Source organism: Bubalus kerabau, chromosome 11, assembly GCF_029407905.1.
Source record: "Bubalus kerabau isolate K-KA32 ecotype Philippines breed swamp buffalo chromosome 11, PCC_UOA_SB_1v2, whole genome shotgun sequence".
In the NCBI taxonomy this organism is placed as follows: Eukaryota; Metazoa; Chordata; class Mammalia; order Artiodactyla; family Bovidae; genus Bubalus; species Bubalus kerabau.
This window is the reverse complement of record NC_073634.1, coordinates 25,752,299-25,780,219: the sequence shown is the minus strand read 5'-3', so window position 1 is coordinate 25,780,219 and position 27,921 is coordinate 25,752,299. Positions and strand designations below refer to the sequence as shown.

General features: G+C 43.5%; 1 protein-coding gene and 1 long non-coding RNA gene across 15 annotated transcripts in view; one reads left to right on the top strand and one right to left on the bottom strand.

Annotated features, from left to right (window-relative positions):
- Positions 1-27,921, top strand: part of SLC8A1 (solute carrier family 8 member A1) — a 463,546-nt gene that overhangs the window by 73,866 nt on the left and 361,759 nt on the right. For 2 of the 14 annotated variants that reach the window (XM_055539875.1, XM_055539874.1), the window contains exons 1-2: positions 7,574-7,818; positions 7,915-8,068. The exons of 1 other annotated variant lie outside the window; for it this stretch is intronic. In XM_055539875.1, coding sequence (XP_055395850.1) covers positions 8,030-8,068 — 39 coding nt within the window. In that variant the 5' untranslated portion in view covers positions 7,574-7,818; positions 7,915-8,029. Of the gene's footprint in view, positions 1-7,573; positions 7,819-7,914; positions 8,069-8,360; positions 8,384-8,447; positions 8,673-9,151; positions 9,347-27,921 lie in introns of those variants that run through there. 11 more of the 14 variants (XM_055539886.1, XM_055539885.1, XM_055539881.1 and 8 more) reach the window with 7 other exon arrangements.
- LOC129622956 (uncharacterized) lies at positions 5,080-8,382 on the bottom strand. Its single transcript, XR_008700199.1, has 3 exons — positions 7,992-8,382; positions 6,370-7,493; positions 5,080-5,845 (listed from the first exon to the last, which is right to left on the bottom strand). It is a non-coding gene; the product is annotated as an uncharacterized LOC129622956 (long non-coding RNA).

Genomic DNA, 27,921 nt, shown 5'->3' with positions numbered 1-27,921 from the left:
TATTGTTGTTATCTCAAAGGAGAGCAATGAATAGGCCATAAACTGCTTTAGCCTGTGAGCTTTTAAGTAGACTTGAACCCAAGTATAGAAGACCTGGCAAATAAAAGACTGTTTGTGCTAAATAAAAGTAGAAAAGAATGACAGGTTGGCTATTATTTCCATATTTGCAAATGGTGATTTTTCCAATAATAAGATATTTGGCTACAGTTCATATTCGTGGATATGAGTGACTGTGTGCTTGTGTAAGAGTGTGTGTGTATGTGTGCATGTGGAATCTGTATTGTGTAATGTCAGATAAGAATGTGGGAAGAAGGACAAAGCAGGCGTGATAGACTCATGGAAAGCAGCACCGGAACCATCAATTTACTTGTAAGGGATTCCCCTTCCCCCTCTCCAGAGGTGTTAATTTTGCGGCAAGCAGTTTACCCATGAGAACTCACTTGTGTAATGTTTGCCATCCAGATGTATTCATTACATGCTATTCTTTAAATGAAACCAAAGGGGAACTTAGAATTCCTGCTGCAATTCTGCCTTGAAAGGAATATAACCATTTTATGTGCAGCTTCTGGCAGCAGTCTTGTCTTTATGGAACAACTCTTGGGTCTATATCACATACACAAGCTCATGACTGCAGAAGTGCAAGCCGTGTGGCTAAGGCCTCTGCACCTAGCCCTGATGAAATCCGGGAGCTCTGAGGTGGGAATTCCTAAAGGAACCTCAACTCAAGGCAGGAACAAATGATCACATAAAGCACAGTGCTCTATCATTTCATTGGTCTGGGACTCTCAAAAAAGGACTCAAGCTGTCAGTGAGCAGTCTTAACTGATCTCTGAAAAACTGACCACCTAAACTAGTACTTTCTCCCCAAAGTCTCTTATCTTGTTTTCCCTGCTTCATTTCTCTCATGGGAGTATCTCCATCTGACACTGTGTGTTAATTTATTTTGCTTTCTGCCTGTTTCTCCAGTGGAATGTAAATCCTAGGAGGGTGGGAACTTTTACTAATGTTTTCACTATTGTGTCTTGAGCATCTGGGACAGTGCCTGGCCCAGAGTAGGTCCTCATAAATATTTTTTGAATGAATCATAAAGAGATAAATGAAAAAATGAATTAATATGACTTTTCAACTGTGTTTCGTCTCTGCTCTCCCCAGTTATTTTGGCTTTTTATTTGAGTTGCTTAATGACTGGTTTTGAACCTCTCAGGAAATTATTTGGTTCCTTGATTTTCAAAAATTAATAAGTGAAACTATAAGCACCATATCCATATAAGACATGCCTAAAGAACCCCTCTTAACAGGAAATAAGAGATTCTCTGACATGCTTACAAACTGGGTCAAACAAGAGCTTAAAAGTAATTGCTGGGATAACTGACAAGGGGTCAGCTTACAGGCTCAAGCCTGAGGCTTGGTCAGATTGCATCTCTGTGTGGTCTGGCCTCCTGCTCTGTCTGTCATCACAGAGCAGGTGGCCAGGCAGGACTGTGAGTGTGGATATGGTGACTACTGTCAGTTGCTAACTAGGGCCTGCACTGTAGCTAGGAGATGATTGCTATTAAGTTGCAGTTTGCACTGGACAGGGGCCAAAGTGTTTATTTTCCCCTATGACCCAAACCCCTATTTTGTCTACATAGGTCACCCCTGCCCCCTGATAGGTCAGGGGACAGTTATGTGCTTCATTGATTTATCTACTATGAACACAGAGCTGCTCTAGATGCTGGGGTCTGACAGGTAGAGGCTCTGCAGTCTTAGACTTTGCTTTATTGATCATCTCTTCCAACCTGCTCATCTGTCTTTGTAAGGTCATTTACAGTACCCACTTGAGTCTCTTAGAGACTCAAAAAAGGTCCTTAAACATTTTTAATTATCTTAAATTTCCAAGAAGAGTCCTCATTTTTGTGTGCTGTTAAATACCAATGTTCATTGTAGCAGCAGGATAGAAACAGAATTATGGCAGATGTAAAGAGAATTTTTTCACTTGTTTTTATCACTAATTAGCTATTTGACCCTAGGCTAGTGGTTAGCTCAAGCTGAACCTAGAATCAACCAAGAAACTTAAAAAAAATGCCATACTCCAGACCAGTAGGAACAAAATCTCTAAAAAGTGGATCTGGGCTTCAGTATTATTTTGAACAACTGATACTTATGTGCAGCCAGGATTGGGCAAATCTCTTTGTACTTTCTCAGCTTGTAAAAATGAGGGTAATCATAGTTCCCTCATTAGCGCTTAAGAATTTCTTATCTAAAATTTAGGTTGTAGATGTCAAATAAATTTACTATCTATACAACTAACTGGTCTACACTCTCATTTTGGTCTACACTCTCAGAAATTATTAAACAAATCCAAAGATGGCAAAGACTTTTGTGAGACAGAATAATATTTTAAAACGAAGGGGAAACATTATAGTTTCTGAACTTTCCTTCTTTGTAATTGCTAAGGACCCTTTAGGTCATGCTGTGTAAGATTCTGAGTTTTTAAAGAGATAAGAGCATATAATGTCATTATTTCCAGACACTCCAGTGGTAGCAGAATCAGCAGCATTAAGACCATGGCTTAAGTCACCCACAAATTTGGTCCATTTCTCCCTTAGGTATCTTTGTTATAAACATTTTCAAGGGCTACTGTCCGGGCACTGTGGTCTCTACTAAAATATTGTCAGTTCTCAGAAGAGTCTAATCAGTGGTCAGCAATTGAAGATGCAGTGAGGGAGCTATAGATCATAGGCAATGCCAAAGAAAGGAGATTTATTGAAAGATCTAAAGTACAATCTTTCAGGGACATTGCTTCAGAACTGGATTCTGAGGAATAAACTGCCGGGTACAGAGGACTCTGGGGATTTCATCTTGAGTCCCTATTGATGGAGTCCTTGAATCAATGTTGATGAAAGTTTGTGCAAACTTAGTGAAAAAGTTTATGTTCTCTAGATAAGGTCCTCTGTTAAGAAAATTAATGTGACAAAAAAAGCAAAATCTTCCTCATACTGGAATTTGCTGAAAATGGCTCTGTTGGAAATTAAACCCTGAGATTATATTAGAGAGGGGATCATAGGAAAAGAGGAACATATAGGAAAAGAAATATTGTAATCCAGGGAGGATGCAGTAACCACACTCTGTATTTATAAAATTGGAAAGCACACAGCAGCTTCTTTCATTATAGAGAGGGAAACTACTCTCAACTATAGGGACATCCGCTTTCCTGGATTATTCATTGTGTAGAATTCCATATAATGAAAACCACAGCATGAAAATGAAAATGAAAGTGTTAGTCACTCAGTTGTGTCCAGCTCTTTGTGACCCCATGGACTGTAGCCTGCCAGCCTCCTCTGTCCACGGAATTCTCCAGGCACAAATGCTGGAATGGGTAGCCATTCCCTTCTCCAGGGAATTTTCCCAACCCAGGGATGGAAGCCAGGTCTTCTGCATTGCAGGCAGATTCTTGACCATCTGAGCCATCAAGGAAGCCCAAATAACAAAAACCACAGCATAATCATTATCAGTAATGGGATGGCCTGATTATGTTGAACCTAATTATATAGAAACTTTTCTTTTTTGCTTCATGGATATCATTTTTATGGAAATTTACCAATAATAATAATACCACTTATTGAGTAATTTCTGTGATAAGGCAAGTACATATATGTCAAGCACATTATATACATTTATCCTTTCCATAACTCCCTGAAGGAGATTTATGATCTAGGTTTTCCAGAGAAAGACACTGTGGTTAAAAAAACTTCCCAAGGTCACACAGGCAGATGTGAGATTCAAACCCAGAGTCTGACTCCAAAGCCTATTTCTTAACCCGTCTCTGTTCTTCTCTGACCCACTAGTTGATCTAGATAATGATTCTGCCATTGAGTTACTGACTGCTAAACTCACCATTGGTAAAGTTTGGGAAGTACAAACTAGATGATGTCCTCATTGTACTGAGGCAGAAATAAAAAATGAAACTGTCAGGATTTTGCACAAGGTCAACTGTTGACTGTAAGTTACTCAAATGCAGAAGTGCAAGTCTCTGCTATGCAGAGGCTGACAGATTCAGAGGAAGTGGTTGACCTTATAGTGACGGAGCACTGAGGAAGAAAGGGTTATAACGGAGTCTACTGGGAAGGCTGCTCCACCCACCAGCATGGGCCACGGACTAGAACAGGTTCAACTGTTCAAAGCAAAATAGAGAAGTAGAAGTTTAATTGCAGGAACAAGACCCCAGGGAGGGGGAACATAGCACTTAGAAGTCAATAAGAATCCTCACAGTCACCCTTGAAGCAAAAACCGTGGGTCCCATTAGCAGCAAAGAAAACCTGGTCCAGTGTTTCACCTGAGTTTCCTATGCAGGAGAATGGCTAAAGCTAGGGATGCTAAAATGCTTTTTCTTATGAGGAAATCAGTATCAAACTAAACCAATGAAGGAGCAGATAGGTGAATCGTGAACATGGGCAGAGTAGGAAAAGACGTGGGGGATGCCTAGAGCTATATTCAGTTCAGTTGCTCAGTCGTGTCCGACTCTTTGCAACCCCATGAATCGCAGCACGCCAGGCCTCCCTGTCCATCACCAACTCCTGGAGATCACTCAAACTCACGTCTATCGAGTCAGTGATGCTATCCAGCCATCTCATCTTCTGTCGTCCCCTTCTCCTCCTGCCCCCAATCCCTCCCAGCATCAGAGTCTTTTCCAATGAGTCAACTCTGCATGAGGTGGCCAAAGTACTGGAGTTTCAGCTTTAGCATCACTCCTTCCAAAGAACACCCGGGACTGATCTCCCTTAGGATGGACTGTTTGGATCTCCTCGCAGTCCAAGGGACTCTCAAGAGTCTTCTCCAACACCACAGTTCAAAAGCATCAATTCTTTGGCACTCAGCTTTCTTCACAGTCCAACTTTCACATCCACGACGGCTGGAAAAACCATAGACTTGACTAGACAGCCCTTTGTTGGCAAAGTAATGTCTCTGCTTTTGAATATACTGTCTAGTTTGGTCATAACTTTCCTTCCAAGGAGTAAGTGTCTTTTAATTTCATGGCTGCAGTCACCATCTGCAGTGATTTTGGAGCCCAGAAAAATAAAGTCTGACACTGTTTCCACTGTTTCCCCATCTATTTGCCATGAAGTGATGGGACCGGATGCCATGATCTTCGTTTTCTGAATGTTGAGCTTTAAGCTAATTTTTTCACTCTCCTCTTTCACTTTCATCAAGAGGCTTTTGAGTTCCTCTTCCCTTTCTGCCATAAGGGTGGTGTCATCTGCATATCTGAGGTTATTGATATTTCTCCTGGTAATCTTGATTCCAGCTTGTGCTTCATCCAGCCCAGCGATTCTCATGATGTACTCTGAATAGAAGTTAAATAAGCAGGGTGACAATATACAGCCTTGACGTACTCCTTTTCCTATTTGGAACCAGTCTGTTGTTCCATGTCCAGTTCTAACTGTTGCTTCCTGACCTGCATACAGGTTTCTCTAGAGGCAGGTCAGGTGGTCTGGTATTCCCATCTCTTTCAGAATTTTCCAGTTTATTGTGATCCACACAGTCAAAGGCTTTGGCATAGTCAATAAAGCTGAAATAGATGTTTTTCTGGAACTCTCTTGCTTTTTCGATGATCCAGCAGGTTGGCAATTTGATCTCTGGTTCCTCTGCCTTTTCTAAAACCAGCTTGAACATCTGGAAGTTCATGGTTCACGTATTGCTGAAGCCTGGCTTGGAGAATTTTGAGCATTACTTTACTAGCGTGTGAGATGAGTGCAATTGTGCAGTAGTTTGAGCATTCTTTGGCATTGCCTTTCTCTGGGATTGGAATGAAAACTGACTTTTTCCCATCCTGTGCTATATTAATACACTGAAAAAGCTCCAAGTGCTGAAAAAAACAAAACCAAAAATAAGGATGGTAACTTGACCCAAGTCATTCAAAGTGAAACGAATTACATTGAAGTATTTGTTTTCCTCATGATGAAAAATTGTCGACTGCTTTACTACAATATTAAGATTTGGGATACCCCTGATCACATGTCTAATTTTCCTATAGCCTGGACAAAAGAGTAGAGTAGTGCCTAATTCACAACAGTTTCATTTGGTTTCAAATGAGCTTGCAAAAAGATCCCCTGACGGTTTGTAGGCAAATAGTTCTTGAAAATCTGAACCACCTTTAGAATATACCAAATCTTAATAATATCCCTATGGAGTCTGCAAGATGGTTATGCCAACTGGGATAGATAACAGTGGAGGCCCACAACTACTTCTTAAGTCCAGAGGAAAGAATGGCAATCAATACACAAGAATACAATTAGGAAATAGCATTGCCATTGGAATGTAAATCACTGTCTTCCTACATACAACATTTTTTCTTTCCAAAGTCACAGCCTGAGCAGCTTCTTTTCTTACCTAGAGCTTTGTGCCAGTGATGTAGCCTTTGATAATTCTTGTAATAAAAATCCAGTCATGTATGACATTTAGGAGGGAACGAAAGGTTTGATTTGCCTTGGGCCCCAGGAACCCTTATAAAAATGCCTTTAGTGAGAAATGAAAGGAAAAAAAATTAAGGGGTCATAAATTGAGCCAAATCAAAAATGGTGCCAAGTCACTAGGCTACCTTTTAATGGTTCTAGGAAATACAGAAGACCAGTGAATGTAGTTCCCCCCTCAAATATTAAAATTAACCAAAATAGTCTAAACTGGGAGAAAAAACAGGAATAAAGAGAACATGATGTTGTCTTCATGCCTTCTCAACAGCTGACAAGATAGATTTGGGGCACTACTGGAATACAGACATTTAAGAACAGGGCTTTTATCACCCCATGTGACACAAGCATGCTTACACTGTGAAGAAATTCTGAATTTTCACTAAGTGGTCCTTAATACCAATAACAGGCCGCACCCTTTCTACAAAATCCATTCCAATGAGACGTACTCCGCTCACTTTTTCATTTAGCTCTTGCATTCAGTCAGCTTTGTCCTATTTCCTATGGGTGGAGTCTAGTTATATGCCTTTCCCAATGTCATTTGCAAAGCAGCCACTTTTCTCTTCAAGCCCCTTTCCTTGAGTGTGAGCCAAATGTCTGCCTCTCACACTCTTGAAGGCAGGACCCTAAGTAATTTTTGTCTGAGGACATATGCTAACAGGGAGGTGGCAACCTTCTGTGTCTCCCCACATGTCATTCTATTCATACCCATTAGTGAGTGCAGTCTAATAAAACGTTTGTGTGAAGAGTGGCTTCCGAGAAAGTTTAACTCATCACAGAGGGGAGGAACATGTTCTTGGGGAAGAATGATTCCTGGGAATATACAAGTCAAGAAGCTCGGAGTTTCCTCTAACAAGCTGAGTGTCCACAACCACCAGGAAGAGGCTGCATGCCTCTGTTAATAAGAGTGGTCCTCACTCAGGCAGCATCACCATCACTTGTGAGTTTGTTAGAAGTGCAGCTACCAGGCCTGTTTCAGATTTACAGCATAAGAAACTGCAGTCTCCAGCTGATTCATATGCAGGTTCACGCTTGAGGAGCATTGGCCTACAATATGATTTTCAACCTTGGTTATACATGGGGCACCAACCAGGGAAACTTAAAAATAATTATTGATGCCTGAGCAACCCCTCACCCCCGCCCCCCCCCGGAAGAGATTCCAAGATATTCTCTCTGGGGTGTGGCCTAAGCATTGGGATTTTTAAAAGCTCCCCAGGAGATTCTGAGGTGCTGTCAGAATTGTGAACCACTGGCAAAAAGGCAAAGGAGAGCTACTTTTCCTACCCCTCACACTCTGCCTCACAGTCAAACAGCGGGTTTCTTGGAGTCAGAGTTTCTCTTTTCCTGTGACCTGGCAGCCCAGAGCCCGACTGTAAGTACAGGGCTGGGGGGTGGGGGGAGTCTACTAAGGAACTCAACTCTGAGTCTGATCCTCCCGTCTCCCTCCCACCCTCACCCCCTGACACAGCTGCCACTGATCTTCCACACTTAAGCAAACCACACCAGAGAGTGGCGAACATCAACTCGTGCTTGAAAAATACCAACTTGGAGCCCGGTTTGAGAAGCTACATCAGAGTCTCGAGATGCGACGCTACAATCTGCATTTTTCACTAGCTTCCCAGGTGTGTCTGATATTCAGCCAGGTTTGTGAACTCCACCGCGGGTCTAGCCTTTCATCCTGCCAAATCATTAAGGGTTCTTAAGGATGAATGAGCTGTCAAGAGGGCGAGGGCCTGGCGCAGTACTCCTTTATTAATTATGGCGAAGTGATGTATTGGCAATGATAATGCTTCTCTTGGAAAGGGCAATGAATGGTTCGTCGATTGCTGCATTAGATGTTTCCCAGCTTAACCTTATTGCTCAGCTTTTACTCCTCTCTGTAGTTTTAAAAGCTTCAGGGCTTTCTCATTAAACAGCCTCTTGGTCTTTATTCTCAGGTGAGCTGCAATCTTAGAGGGAAACACCAACAAAGGAGAATCTTTCGGAGTTCTTGGCTGGGGAATTACCACCCCTCACCCCCCCCCCCCCTTTCCTTATCTGCTTGTGTCAGCAGCTCCTAGCTAGCGTATTTCTGGACAGTTCCGATAAGTAGGAAAAACACGGAGGGAGGATTTCAGAGAAAAATCATTGATACATCCCCGGATCCCTTTGCTAAAAGAAAGCTTTCTTTAGCAGAGGGATAGAAAGTGGAGGAAGAAAGATATATCTGGATGAACAATTTCAGAGGTGAGAAACGGATAGGCAAGCCGGGGTTGGGGTTCTGTCTGTGGGTGAGGAAGGCGGTAAAGAAAAGTTGCAGCGCGGGTCTGCGCGTGTAACCCACGGGTTGGGCGCCGGGGAAAGCGCTAGCGCGCGCGGCCCGAACGCACTGCAGGGCCGAGAGCTGAGAGCTGGGAGGACGTCGACAGACCTCCGCGGCAGAGGCTGGGAAGCTGGAATTGTTCCCCTCCGGCCCGGAGCTCCAGAAACGGGCCACCTCCGCTCGTCCGCGGTGGCCGAGGGCGCCGGCGTGGGGCGCGCGGGGGGCCTGGGCGCCGGCGGCGGCTGGGGGGAGCGCGCGTGAGAGCGAGTGCGAGGCTGCGGGCGGCGGGCGGGCGAGTGTGCGCGGGAGGGAGGGAGGGAGAGAGGGAGGAGAGCGCGCGCGCCGCCCGGGCCCCGGCCCTCCCAGCCTCCCGGCCTCCGCGCTGCCTCCCGCCCGCGCGCACCGGCTGCCCGCCGCCGCCGCTCCTGCTCGCGCCGGCGCTGCATCGGAGCCCACCCGCCGCCCGCTTTGTGCTTCCCCCCGAAGATGGGAGCGACCTCTCCCAGCTCGGGAGCTATTTAAAAAGGAGGCAGTGCGCCGTCTTTCCTACTAGCGTGGAGGAACCGGAGAAGGATCCAGTCACACTCCTCCAAATCAGGTAGGATCTTCTGATGGGCAGCTGAAGGGATTTGGTCAGAAACCGCCAACTATTTTCCATTTGTTCAGAAGGCTCCACTTCCCTCCGCTTTGGGAAAGGACCGGCTCCTAAATTGTGTGTGTGTGTGTGTGTATCCCTACCCATATCTGGGGTGTACGCGCTGCTCGGAGAGTGAAATTGCTCGGGCTGGTGCGCCTGGTCGTTGAGTGTACCCGCCTGCCGGAGGAAGAAAGGGCTGCTAAGGAGGGGTGCTGCACCCTGCACCGCCTTGGGCTTGAGGATTCAGGGCGCTGAGAGCGAAGTCCACCCGGAATGCCGCGCTGCTGGGGATCCAGGCGTCCCCACCCACTGGGCTCAGCTCCATGGTCATCCGTCCCCCTGGTAATCCCTGGGGTCTTCCCCAAGCCCACACTCGCGAGTTTCCTCTTTTCCGGCCAGCCCTGGGCGCTCCTTCAGTAAGGACTGCGGAAAGGAGGGAGGTGTGGCCGGGGCGGGGGGGACAGGCGAGGGAAGGATGCAGCGGCGGGGCGGGGGGTGGGGGGGAGTGGGCTGCAGGGTCCCAGCCTTTGGGCACTCTGCTAGAGGGTGCGTTGGGGATGCTGCGCGCACAGGCAGCTTGCCCCCGAGATTCGTGGGGAACTTTGCCGTTGCATTATCCGCCTTTGCCCCTGGAGCTTTGCTGGCTCTTGGGGAAATGGTCTGTGTTCTGAGATGTGAGGATATCCTTCTTGGCTCCTCCTTAATGAAAAAGAGGGAGGTCTTATGGGTGGACAATCGGCTACGGAAACCAAATCTGCACAGGCGATGCTTTTAAAAATACAGTATGTGTGCATCCTTGGCGTATAAAATCCCCCTTCCCTCGTGGCTTCTGGATGAATGGCTTGGGCTGGCAATTCGTATTTCCCTCTCCAGACAAAGTGGCAATGGTTGGGTTGTGAGCAGAGTGATCGAATGTAACAAAGAATTTTGTGAAGAAAGCGTTGTGCATGGTGTCCGCAGTCTGTGGAAAGAAAGTCCGCCTTTGCACTAGGTATTTATTTAACCCCCTTCTTGCCTGGCTCCCTTGCAGGCGCTATCTCTCTACTGCTAGTTAGCCACTAGTGGTTGTGAATATAACAATACAAACTTTGTCCTGCTGGAGGTGTAAAGACTAAAAACAGAGAGAGAGAGAGAGAGAAAAGGATATCAATAGGTGTAGTGGAAGGAGCTTTTTAAAAAATGACGGTGGTAAAGACAGTACAGACATCCGTGTCATGGAGGAGCTGGTGGAGTTGGTGGAGAGCCTGATCAGATCTGGTTAAAGGCATAGCTTGAGTTTCTCCAATTAGAGCAATTGAACATCCACACTGTAGTATCTGTGTGAAAATATATCCTGAGGGAAATGGGGAGCAATCAGGAGGGGATTCTGAAAGCATACCTCCCATCCACAGCCCCCTAACATACACACTCACTCCTCACTCGCAGGTTTCTCTTTCTCAGAGCTGCTCCTGCAGCAAGTCAGGCAAAGAGGGAGGAAAATATATTTAGATATTTCATTCATTTTGGAAAAGAAAACAAAGCTCTAATAGGAATGATTGCTTTTAGGTTCCTCTCTGTTACTTGGATTTACCTCTGTGGGTTTGCTAAACTTGCTTAATTTTGAGGTTAGCATGAAAAAAAAAAAAAGGAGGAAGGAAGAGAACTAGCTCGCTCCATCTTTGGGGCCTCCTGAATGAGAAGGCGGGGACAGATCCACTTATTTCATCAGAAGCATAATGTATTTTCTTAAATGGTTTTCATTTTAGGGACTCTGCCTGCTTGAAGGATTCCATTTGAATCTGAGGGCTAGTTCATTATTTCTCCCACCTACTAAAGAAGGAACCTTCATTTTTCTCACCTAAACTGGCTCTTTGATTAAGTATGGCATGACTAATTCCTACGGAAAAAGTAAAACAAACAAACAACAAAACCTGCACAGAGGTAAACTGTTATTCACTATTGAGCTGTGCAGGGACAGCAAAGGATGTGAGTGTCCATGACGATCAGACTTCCTTTACTCTGCCTTGAAACCTTAGCAGGGCTGAAAGAGGAGTGTAATGAATTAGAATACCAGGGCTGTGCTTTACATCTGTCTATCTACCTACTGTCAGTTTACTTATTGTTACTATATAATGGTTTCTACTGTATCTTTTCAGATTAAGTACTGGATAACCCATATGTTGATCATAAAAGGGAAGAAAAATGCATGGCCCAGCAGTGTGTTAACTCCAAATAAAATGACAAAAAGAAAGTGAAATTACTAAAGGAAGGTGAAGTATAGTCAGTAACACCTACAGGACTATTTGTAGGAATTGTATTAATTGCTCTCTCTAATAACTCACTATGTTTTGAAAATTAAATATTTCAAGAGAGCTTCAGCATTTTGTTAGAAAAGCTATATTTAACATGTTTTTTTTTTACCAGACAAAAATAGTTTTATTTATCTTGCAAAGTAAACGCATATCTCCTTCCCTGTAAGTACTTAATCTGTTTCTTTGACAAAATAAATGGTGAAAAAAGCTCTGTAGATCCTACCAAGTTGCATTTCCCCTTTAAAGAAAGTATAAAGCATGCATTTAGCTTATGGATGGGTTATTCTCAAAGTAAGTGCATTTGGGGACTGTACCATCTGGTTTTCATGTTGTAGTTCAGTAACAGAGGCCCTTTCTCTGTGATGCCTTCAGGTAGATGGAGAAAAGCAAGTAGTTGAGAAGCAAGCAATCTGTCCCATCATCATGGAAATACACAAGATCTAAATTGAAATAGAAATTAAATGTGGAAAAAGAAGCACAACTAAAGAGGACGGTAGAGCACATAGCTTGCACATTTGATACTTTTGCAGTGTGTATCTATGTTGCTTGTCTCTAAAAATTGTTGCTTGACATTGGGCTGACAAAACTTAGGAATCCACGTGCCGCGATCTCTCTTCTTGAGCCTTCCACCATCCTTTTTTTTTTTTTTCCTCTAAGGGATAAATGTCTCTTGTCAAAATGTCTTTCAATATCCTACATACCTCATGGTCAGACCCCTCCTCATAACCTGTACCAAGTAGTCTCCCATCTGATCAGATTCTCCTGCTCCCTCTTGTGGCTAATGTTCTGACTTTCTCTGGATTTCAGAATCCATTCCCTCAGCTGCCTATCAATTTGGTTCTAATTTTCAGTGGTAACTGGGGCTAACAAAGCTGGTAGATTGCTCAACTAGCTGTTTCCAATTTTCTCTCTGAACAAAGCGAGATCTACCCCCAGAGATGCGGAGATGTCCTTGAGATTTAGTGGACGCAAATTTGTTCTCTGACTCTAAGATGGACTAGGTTCTGGGAAAGTGAGCTTGCAGAGTCTTGCTCTGAGATTTTGAGCTGGACTCAGGGCTAGTTCGGTGGGGCTTCATTAAGTGCAGTGGGATTATTTTCAGTTTCCTTTTTTTCTCTTCTGAAAGATAGCTCTCCCTGTGTGAAAGTGTCTGCATCTCTTCTCCCTGTCTCCCTCTGTCCTCAGCCTCCCGTGCGTGTGGGCATACAAACACATACTCTTCACAACAGATATTTTATACAACACGTATTTTGCAAACTTCCAACTAATAAATAACTTAGATTCTCAGCAGGGTTTGAATATCAAGGTGCTCTTTTTCCGAACTGGAGACTCCTAGGGTAAACTACTCTTACTGATATGTTTTCATCACCAGCAGTTGAGAATACAAATGAGATCAGGCATCTTTTACTAGTGTGTTGATTCAATTTGGAAGACAGTTGCTCCCAGCTCTTGTGTTTCAAGTGTTTTCTGTAGGCTCTCTTTGCTGACAACTCTGTATTGAACCCTTAAGTGTTTTATGTCTACATTTGTGATTTCTCCTTTGATGGGTACAGTCAGAAAACTATAGTAAGTACAAAGTTTCATGAGAATCCCATTTTCTCTTCATCTGAAACTTTGTAGCCAGTTTTCAGGAGGAAGAGTAGACCATGGGGGAGGGGGAAAGTGCTGAAGTGATGAAAAGCAGCTGAAGTGATGAAAGTGTGTTAGTGAGCAGGGGCAAGTACATTGTAGGCAGCTGCCTAGAAAGTGATTTGAGAAGCACAGAACATGCCTGGATTCAAAGCATTTATCTATCGACCAATGTAGGATCAGGAATTCGCACTATTACAGGCATTCATTTAAATAAAGTAATTCTGTCTGCTGCTGCCGCTAAGTCGCTTCAGTCGTGTCCGACTCTGTGTGACCCCATAGACGGCAGCCAACCAGGCTCCAGCGTCCCTGGGATTCTCCAGGCAAGAACACTGGAGTGGGTTGCCATTTCCTTCTCCATTGCAGGAAAGTGAAAAGTGAAAGGGAAGTCACTCAGTCGTGTCCGACTCTTCCCTACCCCGTGGACTGCAGCCCACTAGGCTCCTCCGTCCATGGGATTTTCCAGGCAAGAGTGCTGGAGTGGGGTAAATCCCTAATAGAATGCAGTGGGATAACCTAGAAAAGAGTTCTCATTCATTCTCACAAACCATTCGCATCTGTTCATTTATTAACTTGGATTGGTTTGTCGGATCATCTGGCAGATAGAGAAGTCCCGAGGATCTAGAAGACAGCAAGGTGCAGAGGAAGTGAAAAGAAGTTTGAAACTGGGTTGCTGTCCAGCTAGTGCCCCTAGAGGGCCCTTCTGGTGGGGAAGTGCCAGGGAATTGGAACCAGGCTACTGAAGTTGGGACCTAGAAAGTAGCCATACAGAGGCAAAGATAAACTGGCACCCTGAAACTTTACTTCCAGGGCAGCAAAGGTAACAAGAGTTTCTTGAAAATTTAGCTTAAGTCTTCTGAGAAATGAGTGAGATATGTCCCCTAATGTGAAATGATATCCTTAAAATCTTGAATGGCTTCTGCTGTGTCATTTTGGAGTATTCATACCATTCATCTAGAAAACTAGTGTGATACTCATTCAAAAAAACATTTTTGCATATGTAATAGACATAGAAACATAAAATGTAAATATTAGAATCCATCTTAGTTTTTTAGGAAAGACAGAAAAATTCATCACTTTATAGATGTTATTGTGTGTGAAGTTAGAAAAATAATTTCATGGTTGAACCTAAGGTGAGATGAAGTCTAACAGACATGAGAGTGATTCAGCAATTTATTTTAACCCAACTATGACATTTATTGAGCACTCAGTGTATGCACTGAACAGGGCTTTTCAGAGAAGGCAGATGCTAAAGAGGAGTTATTTGACATTTGTTGAACACCCAGTATGTTCCAGACATCAGTCTAGGCACTTTACCTATTTTCTTACGTAATACCCTTGCAAGGAATCATCCTGATCCTGACTTAAAGATGAAGACTATGGCTCAGTTAAAATACTTGTCCAAGAGTGAGTAGGTGATGGTACTAGTTTTTGAGGCTTTTCCAAAGCCTTGCTCCTTGTTCTTGTTGATGTACAGTCTAGAACACCTAAATACTGGGCCGAATGAGATAGGTGGCTGCGGCTGTCGAATAAGCCCAGGGCTCTAGCGTTGAGAGGAAGAAGAGAACACTGGAAAAGGTTTCTTGGAGGAGGAGGCATTTTAGTTCATTCTCAAAGAATGAAAAGGCCTTTGAAATAAGCACAGTCTCGCTATTTTTAAAACATGTAAACCAGCCCCAGCTAATTTATGACAAGGACCACCCCAGAGCAAGGTTAGGGCCATTTCCAGACTTCAGACAAGCTGCATGTCCCAGTCAGGACCATGCCATGGGGCCTGTGGCTCTGGAACAAGTGATAGCAGAAGCCGTTGCACACATGTATTTTACATGGGAAACCAAAATGGGTGATGAATTTCCAGCACGCCTTGAAGGAGAGAAGCTGCATCAGTCTGAGAGGTGAGGCAAAGAATATAGCCTCTGCCCACTTTTCTAGATGGTTGTGGTTCAGCTGTATTTGATGGTTATGGTTTCTGTGCCATCACAGGTGGTTTTTCTTTCCTTCTTGAGCACCAAATGGCTCTGGTGCTTTCTCCCTGAAGCTTTTTCAGCTCCTCACTTCTGCCTCCCCTTAAGGTACAGGAACCAGGGCCCCCTTTGGCTCTGCTCTGTTCAATGCACAGCATCCAGTTTTAGCAGGTTGAGAGAATCAGGCTGCTTACTCTACACACCAGCCACCACTTCCTCGGTGCTTCATGGTAGAGCCCCCAGAGTGAGTGGCATCAGACAAGGGTGAAAGGATAAAGCTTGGGGAGGGGCTCAGGGGCTCAGTCATCTGTGTTCCTCAGAAATTGCAGGTTGCTATTCTTCCAAATCTGCAAGGAGATCCAACCAGTCCATCCTAAAGGAGATCATCCTGGGTGTTCATTGGAAGGACTGATGTTGAAGCTGAAACTCCAATATTTTGGCCACCTGATGCGAAGAGCTGACTCATTGGAAAAGACCTTGATGCTGGGAAAGACTGAAAGCAGGAGGAGGAGGGGACGACAGAGGATGAGATGGTTGGATGGCATCACCGACTCAATGGACATGGGTTTGGGTGGACTCCGGGAGTTGGTGATGGACAGGGAGGCCTGGTGTGCTGCGTTTAATGGGGTCGCAAAGAGTTGGACACAACTGAGCAACTGAACTGAACTCTTCCAGATTCTACCTTTTAAATGTTGGTTGATGTGAGCCACCTGGAGCTGAAATCTGAGAGTTGATATTGGAGTCAGTTGGTAACTCTTCTGTACTGTCTGTCTTCTCCTGGCTGTGCAGCTGCCCCTGCCCACTTTTCTAGAACTCCTTCTTATCACTTCTCATGCTGCTTAGAACCCTAGGTAGCTCTGGAAGACCACATCAGAGGTCATCTAGTTTATATATCGGAGAAGGCAATGGCACCCCACTCCAGTACTCTTGCCTGGAAAATCCCATGGGCGGAGGAGCCTGGTAGGCTGCAGTCCATGGGGTTGCTAAGAGTCGGACACGACTGAGCAACTTCACTTTCACTTTTCACTTTCCTGCATTGGAGAAGGAAATGGCAACCCACTCCATTGTTCTTGCCTGGAGAATCCCAGGGATGGCTGAGCCTGGCGGGCTGCCGTCTATGGGGTCACACAGAGTCGGACACGACTGAAGTGACTTAGCTTAGTTTATATATATATATATATATATATATAGAGAGAGAGAGAGAGAGAGAGAGAGAGAGAGACAAATAAGCAAATGGAGGCCATATGAAATTAAATTAATTCATAGAATGAAATGGGATGTAGTTGGATCCAGATGTGTGACTGAAATGTATTTCACCAAAGTTACATCTCTCTTGTTCTTTGATAATATGTTAATAGAAGGCCCTAGACATGTGCCTGTGTTTTCTGATCTCGGGTCCCTGGATGTCTAGCAGTGATTTCCTCAGATGGAAAGAGAATGATGACTTGGCTTCTAGATCAAGGATATTGATGAATGCAATGAAGGATGCTATGGCACTCAGACCACAGTTCTCTGAGGTCAGCAGGCATATCATGCATGCGTGCTTAGTTAATGTCTGACTCTTTGCAACCCACTATGGACTGTAACCCGCTAGGCTCCTCTGTGCGTGGGATTCTCCAGGCAAGAATCCAGGAGTGGGTCGCCATGTTGTCCTCCAGGCAACAGGCATGTCATATTAGCTTTAATATTTGTTTGAATTCAACAAATGGCATATTTAACATGGTGCAAAGTCCTTAACTTCTCTGTGCCTCATTTTATTTGTCTGGTGAAAGTGAAAGTGAAGTTGCTTAATCGTGTCCAACTATTTGCAGTCCCATGGACTGTAGGCTCCTCCGTCCATGGGATTTTCCAGGCAAGAGTACTGGAGTGGGTTGCCATTTCCTTCTCCAGTGGTCTTCCTAACCCCAGGGATCTTCATCTGTTAAATGGGAATAGTAATAGTAGAGAGCCTTATGGGGTTTTTGTGAGGAATAATACATTAATACTTATAAAACATCTGGAACTGCCTATAGCACCTGAGTGCTCAATGAGAATTGGTCCTTACTGCTTGAGGGGTGACTGTCCCTACCTGTGTGCCTTCACATGGACATTCAGATTGTGGAAGGTTGTCTTGGAGAGCCGGAAGATAAGGACACACACAATGGCTGCACCAAAGGTCACAGAACTGTGTTGTTTTATTTTTTAATTAATTTATTTTAATTGGATGCTGATTTCTTTACAATATTGTGGTGGCTTTTGCCATACATGGAGATGAATTAGCCATGGGTGTACATGTGTAACCCCATCCTGAACCCTCACAGAACTGTTTTGTGAAGGGCCACAGAGTAAATAATTTTGGCTTTGTGGACCACAGGGCCTGTCATAGCTACTCAACACTGCTGTCAAAACGTGAAAGCAGCCATGACAGTACTTAAATGCATGAACGTGCTGTGCTCCATAAAACAGTTTTTTACTTACACTGAAATTTGAGCATTGTGTAATTTTCCCATATGAAACAGTGCTTTTTAAAAATGTTTCAATCATTTCAAAGTATATTTAAAAAAATAGGCATCATCAAGACAGATGGCAGGCTAAATTTGACCAGTTGGCCATAGCTTCCTAACCCTCGAGACACAGATCTTAAGAGAAACACACCAGTCACCTAGGGGCTGCAGGATTCCAAGCAATTGGGGTTGGTGTCATGGGAAGAGAGCTGGCCTAGAAACTCAGAGACCTTGTTTTAGAGCTTAGCTTTGTCACTTCTGAAATGCGTGGCTTTGGAGAAAAAGTCTTTTAAGTTCTCATAGCCTGAGTTTTCTTGCAGGGAAAAGGGAGGAAGGGGCAACATTAGAAGACTTTTAGAAGCTTTCCTAGCAGTAAAAGCAGTTTTCTGAAGGGGAATTGAATATTCAAAATGGGTCATGGAGGACAGGTAGTTAAAGCATGAGAAAGGAAAACAGGGTGTGTATTTGGGTAATTTTCAGTTTGTAGCTCAGCTATCTACCAGGAACAATAAATCTGGCAAGTTAGACAGGTGATGTATAATGGATGATGACCTTGAATGCCGAAGTGAGGAAGTAGGATATCATAGCTTTGGGCTATCTGCAAAATTCCTTGATTTTACAGATCAAGCTGAGAAAGGGAAAACGACTTGTCCAAGGCCACATGACTGGTCAGTGAGAGCCAAGACCAGCACTCATTTCTTTTGGCCCCAAGACCAATGACCCTTCTGTCTATAGTACTGCCCCCAGCGGTGTGGTAGAATGCAGTTAATTTCCACTGTGTGACTGTGATCTCAGAGGGGGAGATTCTCATATAAAATTTCAGAAGCTGTTTTTAGCATTTTCTAAACATGATCTCATACCCCAGCGTATCTAAGAAGGTAGGTCTGTGAATAATCCCATTACTGAGAAGGGTAATTACAGAAGTGTCAGCCTAAGGCCTTGCACTCCAGCAACCTTTAGCCTGGCTTCTTGCTGAGTGTCTTTTAAAAAATTTTGGCTCAGATGTTATTTCATCAGCAAAGCCTTCCCTAATATCCTAGTAGGTCAGGCCTTCCATTACGTACTCTCCTCCTGCTGCTGCTGCTGCTGCTGCTGCTAAGTCGCTTCAGTCGTGTCCGACTCTGTGCGACCCCATAGACGGCAGCCCGCCAGGCTCTGCCATCCCTGGGATTCTCCAGGCAAGAACACTGGAGTGGGTTGCCATTTCCTTCTCCAATGCAGGAAAGTGAAAGGTGAAAGTGAAGTCGCTCAGTCGTGTCTGACTCTTAGGGACCCCATGGATTGCAGCCTACCAGGCTCCTCCGTCCATGGGATTTTCCAGGCAAGAGTACTGGAGTGGGGTGCCATTGCCTTCTCCGACTTATTCTCCTAGGACTGTGTTTTTCCTTTATGCGATGCTATGCTAAGTCACTTCATTCATGTCCGACTCTGTATGACCCCATAGACAGCAGCCCACCAGGCTCCCCTGTCCCTGGGATTCTCCAGGCAAGAACACTGGAGTGGGTTGCCATTTCCTTCTCCAATACATGAAAGTGAAAAGTGAAAGTGAAGTCGCTTAGTTGTGTCCGACTCTCAGCGACCCCATGGACTGCAGCCTACCAGGCTCCTCTGTCCATGGGATTTTTCAGGCAAGAGTACTGGAGTGGGGTGCCATTGCCTTTTCCTTTATAGGATTTATCAATTAATAAATGCTTCTTTCTGTAACAATTTAAATAAGTGTTTCTGTTTGTAACAGTTTAAATTAACATCTATCATCTGTCTTCCTAGCTAGATAATAAATTCTGGGAGGAGAGAGATTGTCTGTTTAGTTCATGGTTCTAGCCCCCGATACTTTGCCAGACGCATAATAGACATTCAGTGTTTGTTGAATGAATGAATACATGTTCTCTCATTAACCATTGATACTGGTGAAAACAATCCTTGCTTACGCAAAGACTTAATAGGCAGGAGTGACTATCTTCACTTGTTAATAAAATGGTTACATGATGAGTCTTTCCTTCTCCATTTAATTTTTTATCTTTTTCAAAAGCTCCTATCTAATCCTCAACCTATCACAAAAAGACAATAATAGTCATAGCATAGTTACTAAAATTGAAACCATAAGTCAATATATAAATAGTTCTTCAAACACAGGTGTATGGGATTGGTTTAAAACAGTGGTCCCCATCCTTTTTGGCACCAGGGACTGATTATATGGAGGACAGTTTTTTCATGGACCAAGGTCGGGGGTAGAGGGGAATGGTTTTGAGATGATTAAAGCACATTGCATTTATGTGCACTTTATTTCTATTATTATTACATCAGCTCCATCTCAGAACATCAGGCTTTAGATCGCAGAGGTTGAGGAGCCCTGGTTTAAAGGACATGTTCATTAGATGCCTTACTTAGTAAACTGTATGTTTCTTAAACTGTGCTCAGGGGTTTGTATAAAAAGTTCACATTTTACCTCCTGAAAAGCTATTTGCTTTATTTCTCTAAATAAAAATTTGGTTAGTTCCTTTCTAAGCTGCTTCCATTAAAAAAGAATGGATTTGTTATATTTACACTCAGAGCTATGTCACTGCGTCTATTGTCAGGAACTTTAGAAAATTAGAACATAGAATGCTGATGAAGAGTCACTATTGTCTGAGCATCAATCAACTTGAATTTAAAAAAAAATGTTTATTTTTGGCTGTGCTGAGTCCTTGTTGCTTCAGGGGCTTTTATCTAGTTACGGTGAGCAGGGGACCACTCGACATGTGGCGCATGGGCTTATCGTTGTGGTAGCTTCTCTTGTTGCAGATCATGGGCTCTAAGGCATGCAGGCTTCAGAAGTTGCAGCACATGGGCTCAGCAGTTGTGGCTCCCGGGCTCCAGAGCACATGTTTAGTAGTTATGGTGCAGTGGCTTAGTTGCGCTGTGGCATGTGAGATCCTCTCGGCTTAGGGATTGAACCCGTGTCTCCTGCATTGGCAGGCAGATTCTTTACTACTGAACTACCAGGAAAGCCCCCAACCTGGGTTTTGAAAAAATTATTTCTTTTTACTTTCTATTTCTGTTCTCCTCAAGGGCATCTTATTCTTTAAAGGATTGTGCTTTGTGACTGCAGGAAAATTTGAAAGACCTACAAACTTTCAATTGATAAATTCCCATCCCCGAAAAACAATCTACTTGAAGATGAAGCTTAATGACTCAGGGAAAAAAGCTGATGAAATTCACCAGCTTGCTCACATAACCAGAAATTTTTTTGTTAAAAAAGATTTTCTTTTTACGGTGTTGTGCATGTTCCTACTGCATGGCTTGAAACTGAATTCTGTATTAAACATCCCCAGTCCCAAGAGACAGACTACAAAGCCAGAAGAGTGACTTCAAAGATTTACTCTTGAGTTGAAGGGAACAGGGGAACATGGTGAGGCTCCATACACGCCTCTCATTTAAAGAGCACAACTTTCCTCACCACCTAGGAGGTCCAGGTTGGGTTTTATGTTTCTGCATATTGTTGACGTCTGTTCAGAGCTTGTGAATGGAACCTGATTGAAAGGTCTCTGAAGACTCCCAGAGAAGCAGAAGATATTAAGAAGAGGTGGCAAGAACACACAGAGGAACTGTACAAAAAAGATCTACACAACCCAGATAATCACCATGGTGTGATCACTCACCTAGAGCCAGACATCCTGGAATGTGAAGTCAAGGGGGCCTTAGGAAGCATCACTACAAACAAAGCTAGTGGAGGTGATGGAATTCCAGTTGAGCTATTTCAAATCCTGAAAGATGATGCTGTGAAAGTGCTGCACTCAATATGCCAGCAAATTTGAAAAACTCGGCAGTGGCCACAGGACTGGAAAAGATCAGTTTTCATCCCAATCCCAAAGAAAGGCAATGCCAAAGAATGCCCGAACTACCGCACAGTTGCACTCATCTCACACGCTAGTAAAGTAATGCTCAAAATGCTCCAAGCCAGGCTTCAACAATACATGAATCGTGAACTTCCAGATGTTCAAGCTGGTTTTAGAAACCAGAGGAAACAGAGATCAAATTGCCAACATCTGCTGGAGCATCGAAAAAGCAAGAAAGTTCCAGAAAAACATATACTTTTGCTTTATTGACTATGCCAAAGCATTTGACTATGTAGATCATAACCAACTGTGGAAAATTCTTAAAGAGATGGGAATACCAGACCACCTGACCTGCCTCTAGAGAAATCTGTATGCAGATCAGGAAGCAACAGTTAGAACTGGACATGGATCAACAGACTGGTTCCAAATAGGAAGAAGAGTATGTTAAGGCTGTATATTGTCACCCTGCTTATTTAACTTATATGCAGAGTACATCATGAGAAACGCTGGGCTGGATGAAGCACAAGCTGGAGTTGAGATTGCTGGTAGAAATATCAATAACCTCAGATATGCAGATGACACCACCCTTGTGGCAGAAAGTGAAGAAGAACTAAAGAACCTCTTGATGAAAGTGAAAGTGGAGAGTGAAAAAGTTGACTTAAAGCTCAACATTCAGAAAACGAAGATCATGGCATCGGGTCCCATCACTTCATGGCAAATAGATGGAGAAACAGTGGAAACAGTGGCAGACTATTTTTTGGGCTCCCAAAATCACTGCAGATGGTGACTGCAGCCATGAAATTAAAAGATGCTTGCTCCATGGAAGAAAAGTTATGCAACCTAGACAGTATATTAGAAAGCAGAGACATTACTTTGCCAAAAAAGGTCCATCTAGTTAAGGCTATGGTTTTTCCAGTATTCATGTTTGGATGTGAGAGTTGGACTATAAAGGAAGCTGAGCGCCGAAGAATTGATGCTCTTGAACTGTGGTGTTGGAGAAGACTCTTGAGAGTCCCTTGGACTGTAAGGAGATCAACCTAAAGTCCATCCTAAAGGATATCAGTCTTGAATATTCAATGGAAGGACTGATACTGAAACTGAAACTCCAATCCTTTGGCCACCTGCTGTGAAGAACTGACTTATTTGAAAAGACCCTGATTCTGGGAAAGATTGAAGGCAGGAGGAAAAGGGGACGACAGAGGATGAGATGGCTGGATGTCATCACCGACTCAATGGACACGAGTTTGAGTGGACTTGGAGTTGATATTGGACAGGGAGGCCTGCTGTGCTGCAGTCTGTGGGGTTGCAAAGAGTTGGACATGACTGAGTAACTGAACTGAACTGAACTGAAGATTTCCATGGATTTGCTCCTTTGCCCTGTGTCTATGTAGGTTCCCAGCTATCCTTAGCTGTTTCTCTTTGAGGAAAGCAGAGCAAGCCCTTGCCAAAATTACGAAGTATGTATGTTACTCTCAATGATTTAATCTCCTCTTTGGAGGACCCTTTTAATCTCCGATTAGGGTCCATTTTTCTCTGCCCTCTTCTCTCTTCCCTCCCCTACACACTCACCATTTTTATTTTTTGGCCATGCTACATAGTATGTGGGATCCTAGTTCCCCAGCCATGGATTGAACCTGCGCCCCCTGCATTGAAGCATGGAATCTTATCCACTGGACTTCCAGGGAAGTCCTGAGGGAAATCCTGGGACTTCATTATTTTAGTGCTCTCTGGAGTCCCAGTTTGTGATGAGAGCCCATCTGATATACTATTTCACATCAGCATCATACTGATATTACAACAAATGTTATCTTCTAATATGTAAGCACCACCTTACATCAAGGACTTTAAGTCCTTTTCCTCTCTAGTCTGTGTTTGCTAAACATGCTGATGCCCTTCAAGCTAGTTCTGCCTTCCTACCCAGTTCTGCCTTTTATGCATTGCTACCCATCCTACCAGTGCCAAGACCACCTACATCAGAATCACCTACGATGCTTCTTAAAATTCAAATTTGGGGTTTCCTCTTTAGAGCTACAGGGCTTTCCTTGTGGCTCAGCAGGTAAAGAATTTGCCTGGAATATAGGAGACCCGGGTTTAATCCCTGGGTCAGGAAGAATCCCTTGAGAAGGGAATGACTGCCCACCCCAGTATTCTTGCCTGGAGAAGTCCACGGATAGAGGAGCCTGGCAGACTACAGTCCATGGGGTCACAAAGAGTTGAATGCGACTGAGCAATTAACACTTACACTGTTTTCTTTAGATCTACTGTATACCCAATGATAGGGCCCAGTTATCTCCACTTTAATGAATTTTCCAGAAGATCCTTAGGTGAAGTGAAGTTGAAGAAGTATTGTTCTATGCTTTTAGTCACATCATTGCTTCCTTCTGAAATGCCCTTACTCTCTCTGGCTTCTGTTGTTTTTTCCAGTCCCTTCCTTTTATGGAATTTTCCATCTTCTTTCTCCTATTCATGGTCATTTGAGTAAATATCACTTGAAGACTGTAAATTTATCAGAAACAGGGACCAGGAATCAGTCCTCTTTGTGATCCCCACAGTGTTTGGTCTGGTGCTTTGCACTAGAAGCCGTTCAGTACATGCTTGAGAACAAATAAATGGTCTCCTCTCTAGAACTAGGAATACCAGGAGGGTTATACTTCACTCAAATGTCTGAAGGCACAATGTCAACAAGCTAGTGTGGGAAATATTTTTAGGTAGGAGATCTTTTTTGGTGACCCAGAAATAAATGCACACATATGACCTCATTTTTTTTCAGTGTAAGGTCAAACATCAGGAAAGATTGCTCTTTTCAGGGTGGATGGTACCTGAAATAGTTGCTATTGTCCAACATGAGACCCCTGAAAGTTTCATGGAAGAGATGATCTGAGGCCCACTTCTGGGAGTTCACTACATTTGAAATCTTTTGGTTGCAAGACTGTAGATGGAGCAGTTGGAGGTTTCTAGAAGCCCACTTGTATGACCCCAAGACCCCAGGTATGTTAACCTGGAAATGAGGTGGTCCACTTTGAGGGCATCCAGGTGTGGTCATGGTCTTACTGTCTGAATGCCTGAAAAGTCTCTCCTCTTCCATGATTCCCTAGTCATGGAAGAGTTCTGTCTTCTGGAAAGCAAGACTCACTCCTTGTCTCTTGTAATGACTTACTAGAATGTGAGCTTCTTTGGGGAATATCATCTTATATGTCTTTAAAACACAGTATCTGGCACATATGAGTGGCTAAGAGAAGCTTGGCAAACTTGTGAATGAATGTGTTGTTTTCCCATTTGTTTGGATTACTTACCAGTTAAAAAATTAAAAGATAAACATGTTTTGACCCCAAGACTATACATTTGTGGGCAGTGTTGAGATTATTTAAAAAAAATGATTTATTGTCATTAGAGCTAAGTATTAACTTACTTGTTGGGCTAAAATTTGGTATCATTCTCTGCAGCTTTTTGGATTGCCTTCTTTTATTTTAGTTTTTGGTTGTTCACTGCTAGGATTTCATTCACCATTTTTTTTTTCTCCTGACTGAATGGAAAAACCTTGAGATTTTTACATGCCTTTGGAGGGATTTCTGACCTCAGATTTTAGCTGATGATCCCCTAAATGGATCATCTTTCCTTGTCACGTGATGAATGGGAGTGCTTACAAAAGCCTTCCTTGGGGGTGGGGCGGCAGGAGATGGGCAAGGGAAAGGTGAAAATCTCTGGATGAGGTGACGTTTATTCAGGTGGAAAGGAGGGGCAGCGTGAGAAGGTTATTTTGCATGAAGTACCTCAGTAAGGAGCTCTTTGCTAGGAAAGAACAGTATTGTTAATCTCTGTAGTGAAAACAAATAAACAAAAAGGTGTTGCCGTTCTTCATTCTTTTCCTCTACCGCATATTGATTGTGGCTTTTCAGTCTGATACTGGCCTTTGCTCACTTTAGGGGTATCCATCTTACCTAGGGAACATTTCTAAATGCATATGTCTAGGTCCAGCACCTGGATTCTGATTCCACATCAGAGATTTGATGAATCAGCACAAGGCCAACTGAGAAGTATTTTATTTATTTAATAAAAGCAGGTGCCATGCATCTTCCATGTAGCAGGGTATGCTCGAGGAACTGGGTGAACAAAAGAGACAGAAATCCCTACCCTTACAGAGTTGACATCTATGAGAGAGAGAGAGAATAAGCAGAACTGTTAAATAAAGTATATAATGTATAAAAAGTAGTAAGTTCTAAGATTTACAGAGATAGAGAACAGACTTGTGGTTCCCAAGGGGGGAGGAATTGGGAGAGAGATTGAAAATTTGAAATTAGGAGATACAAACTGTTACATATAGAATAGATAAACAGCAAGGTCCTACTGTATAGCATGCGGAACTACATTCAATATTCTGGGATAAACCATAATGGAAAAGAATATAAAAAAGAATGCATGTATGTGTATAACCAAATCATTTTGCTGTGCAGCAGAAATAAACACAGCATTGGAAATCAACTATAATTCAATAAAAAGTAGTAAGTTCTATATAGAAAAACAAAATAAGGGAAAAAGGGTCCCATGACTTTTCAGTAACATTTTTATTATCCTAAATTCTGAAATCATCTTTCCTTTTTGGCCACGTTGCCTGACCATTACCCCAGCTGCTACCTTTGATGAATGAAGAGGGTGTTTTCTGACATGGGACAGGGCCCCTGTAGTCTTTTAAGTCTGGGCAGGGGGCTTGAGCCCCTTACGTGATGTCTAACTGCTTGTCTCCCAGAGGACCTGTCCTCATTTTTCAGGAAGAAAAGTAGAAACTCTCTCTTTGGGGAAAAAATAAAGTAATAGCAGAGAGTTGCTGTGGGCACTGAAGGAGCTCCTTGGTGAAGTGTGGCCATGGCCTGATGGCCTGAGGGTGGGGGCCAGAATGGTAATTGGCACCCTCAGTGGATGATCAGATAAAGAAGGGCATCCTCTGGCATCGTCTTTGTCTAGAAGCATTTGGAAGTGCTTGCATTTGTAGTGGATGAGAATTCATGGTTGTTACACTGTTGCCTTAGAAACAGATTCATTGCTTAGTTTTGAGGCTTTCGGTCAGCAAGAATTACAGAGGTGGGGATTCCAGGTCTTGATGGAGAGTCAAGGAGTTCCTTGGAAAAACCCCAGCTGCCGATCAGCAGAATGAGACTAGGCCACCTCAAGCACAGAACTGGTGAGAATGCCAGAGGTGTTTCCTCTCTGAGCTGGTTCTCCTTGCAGTCAGAACCACTAAAGCTCCCAGTGCTGTGCTACCTAACTACTCCTTGAACCTCTGCTATGGCAGTTTGATGAAGATCTGTCTGGCGAGTACATGCATCCATTTCTGTGACCTCTCCCTTTGCCATAGAGGGGCGGGCTCCTTCAGTTTGATACCTGTTCACCGTCCTTTGTCCGTGACGTTCAGGTCTGTCATCTATAGGTGTTGGGGCTCTTTGGTTTGTTTTAAAATAAATAGTGAGCAGAAGATAATGTGAGTATTCTTGCTACTGTGCTGAAGGCTCATTTGGATGATGTAATGAACATTCCTAAGTAAGAACTGGCCCTGGATATAAGGGCTTATCTGAAACCACTGTGAAGATCAGACTACCTCTTGTTCAGAGTTCAGTAGATCAGGGTGAAAGATTAGAAGGTCAGGCAGCAGACTAATACATCAACAGCTACTATTTGCTGCTTAATTTTCATAGAAATAAATATTTGAGGAGACAGTGGCAAGAGTCAGATCTGTTTGCATCTGAGGCATCAGAATTGAGACAAAACATGGAGGGAAAAAATGAAGCAGGACTCATTTTTTGATGACACCTAACCCACATCCTCAGGGCTTCACTGGTGGCTCAGTGGTAAAGAAACCCCATATCCTCACAAGCATTTGGATTTGGTGTTAATTTAATAAAGAAAGAAACTGAAGTCCAGAGAGTTCTTTCCAGTTGCTTCATGACCAATAAGCTATAGCAGTGTTTTTTGGTCCATTGACCTCACAAATTAGACTACTGTGAAACCATCTTTTGAATATAATTGTGACATTTTTGAGTTAACCTCAGAAGTCCCCTTCCTTTTTATGTAATACCGATGATGATTTTTTTTTTTTTTTTACTGCTCTGTCCACCCTTAGACATTCATACCCTTTTGGCTGGGAGCATATTGGGAGATGTTGGTTGGGGCAGGGCTTCTACTTGGAAGACTGAAGAGATTGCCCTGAGAGTATTTGCAGAAGAGGTTGTCAGGTAATTGCTAAAAGGCAGGAGAGTAGAAGCCAGTTGTCTCCAGGAACATTCCAGCCCACAGGTTACCTCCCAGCTGCGGATATGTGTCCATGTCAGTCTGCCATCCATAAGATAAAACTAGGCTTGTTGG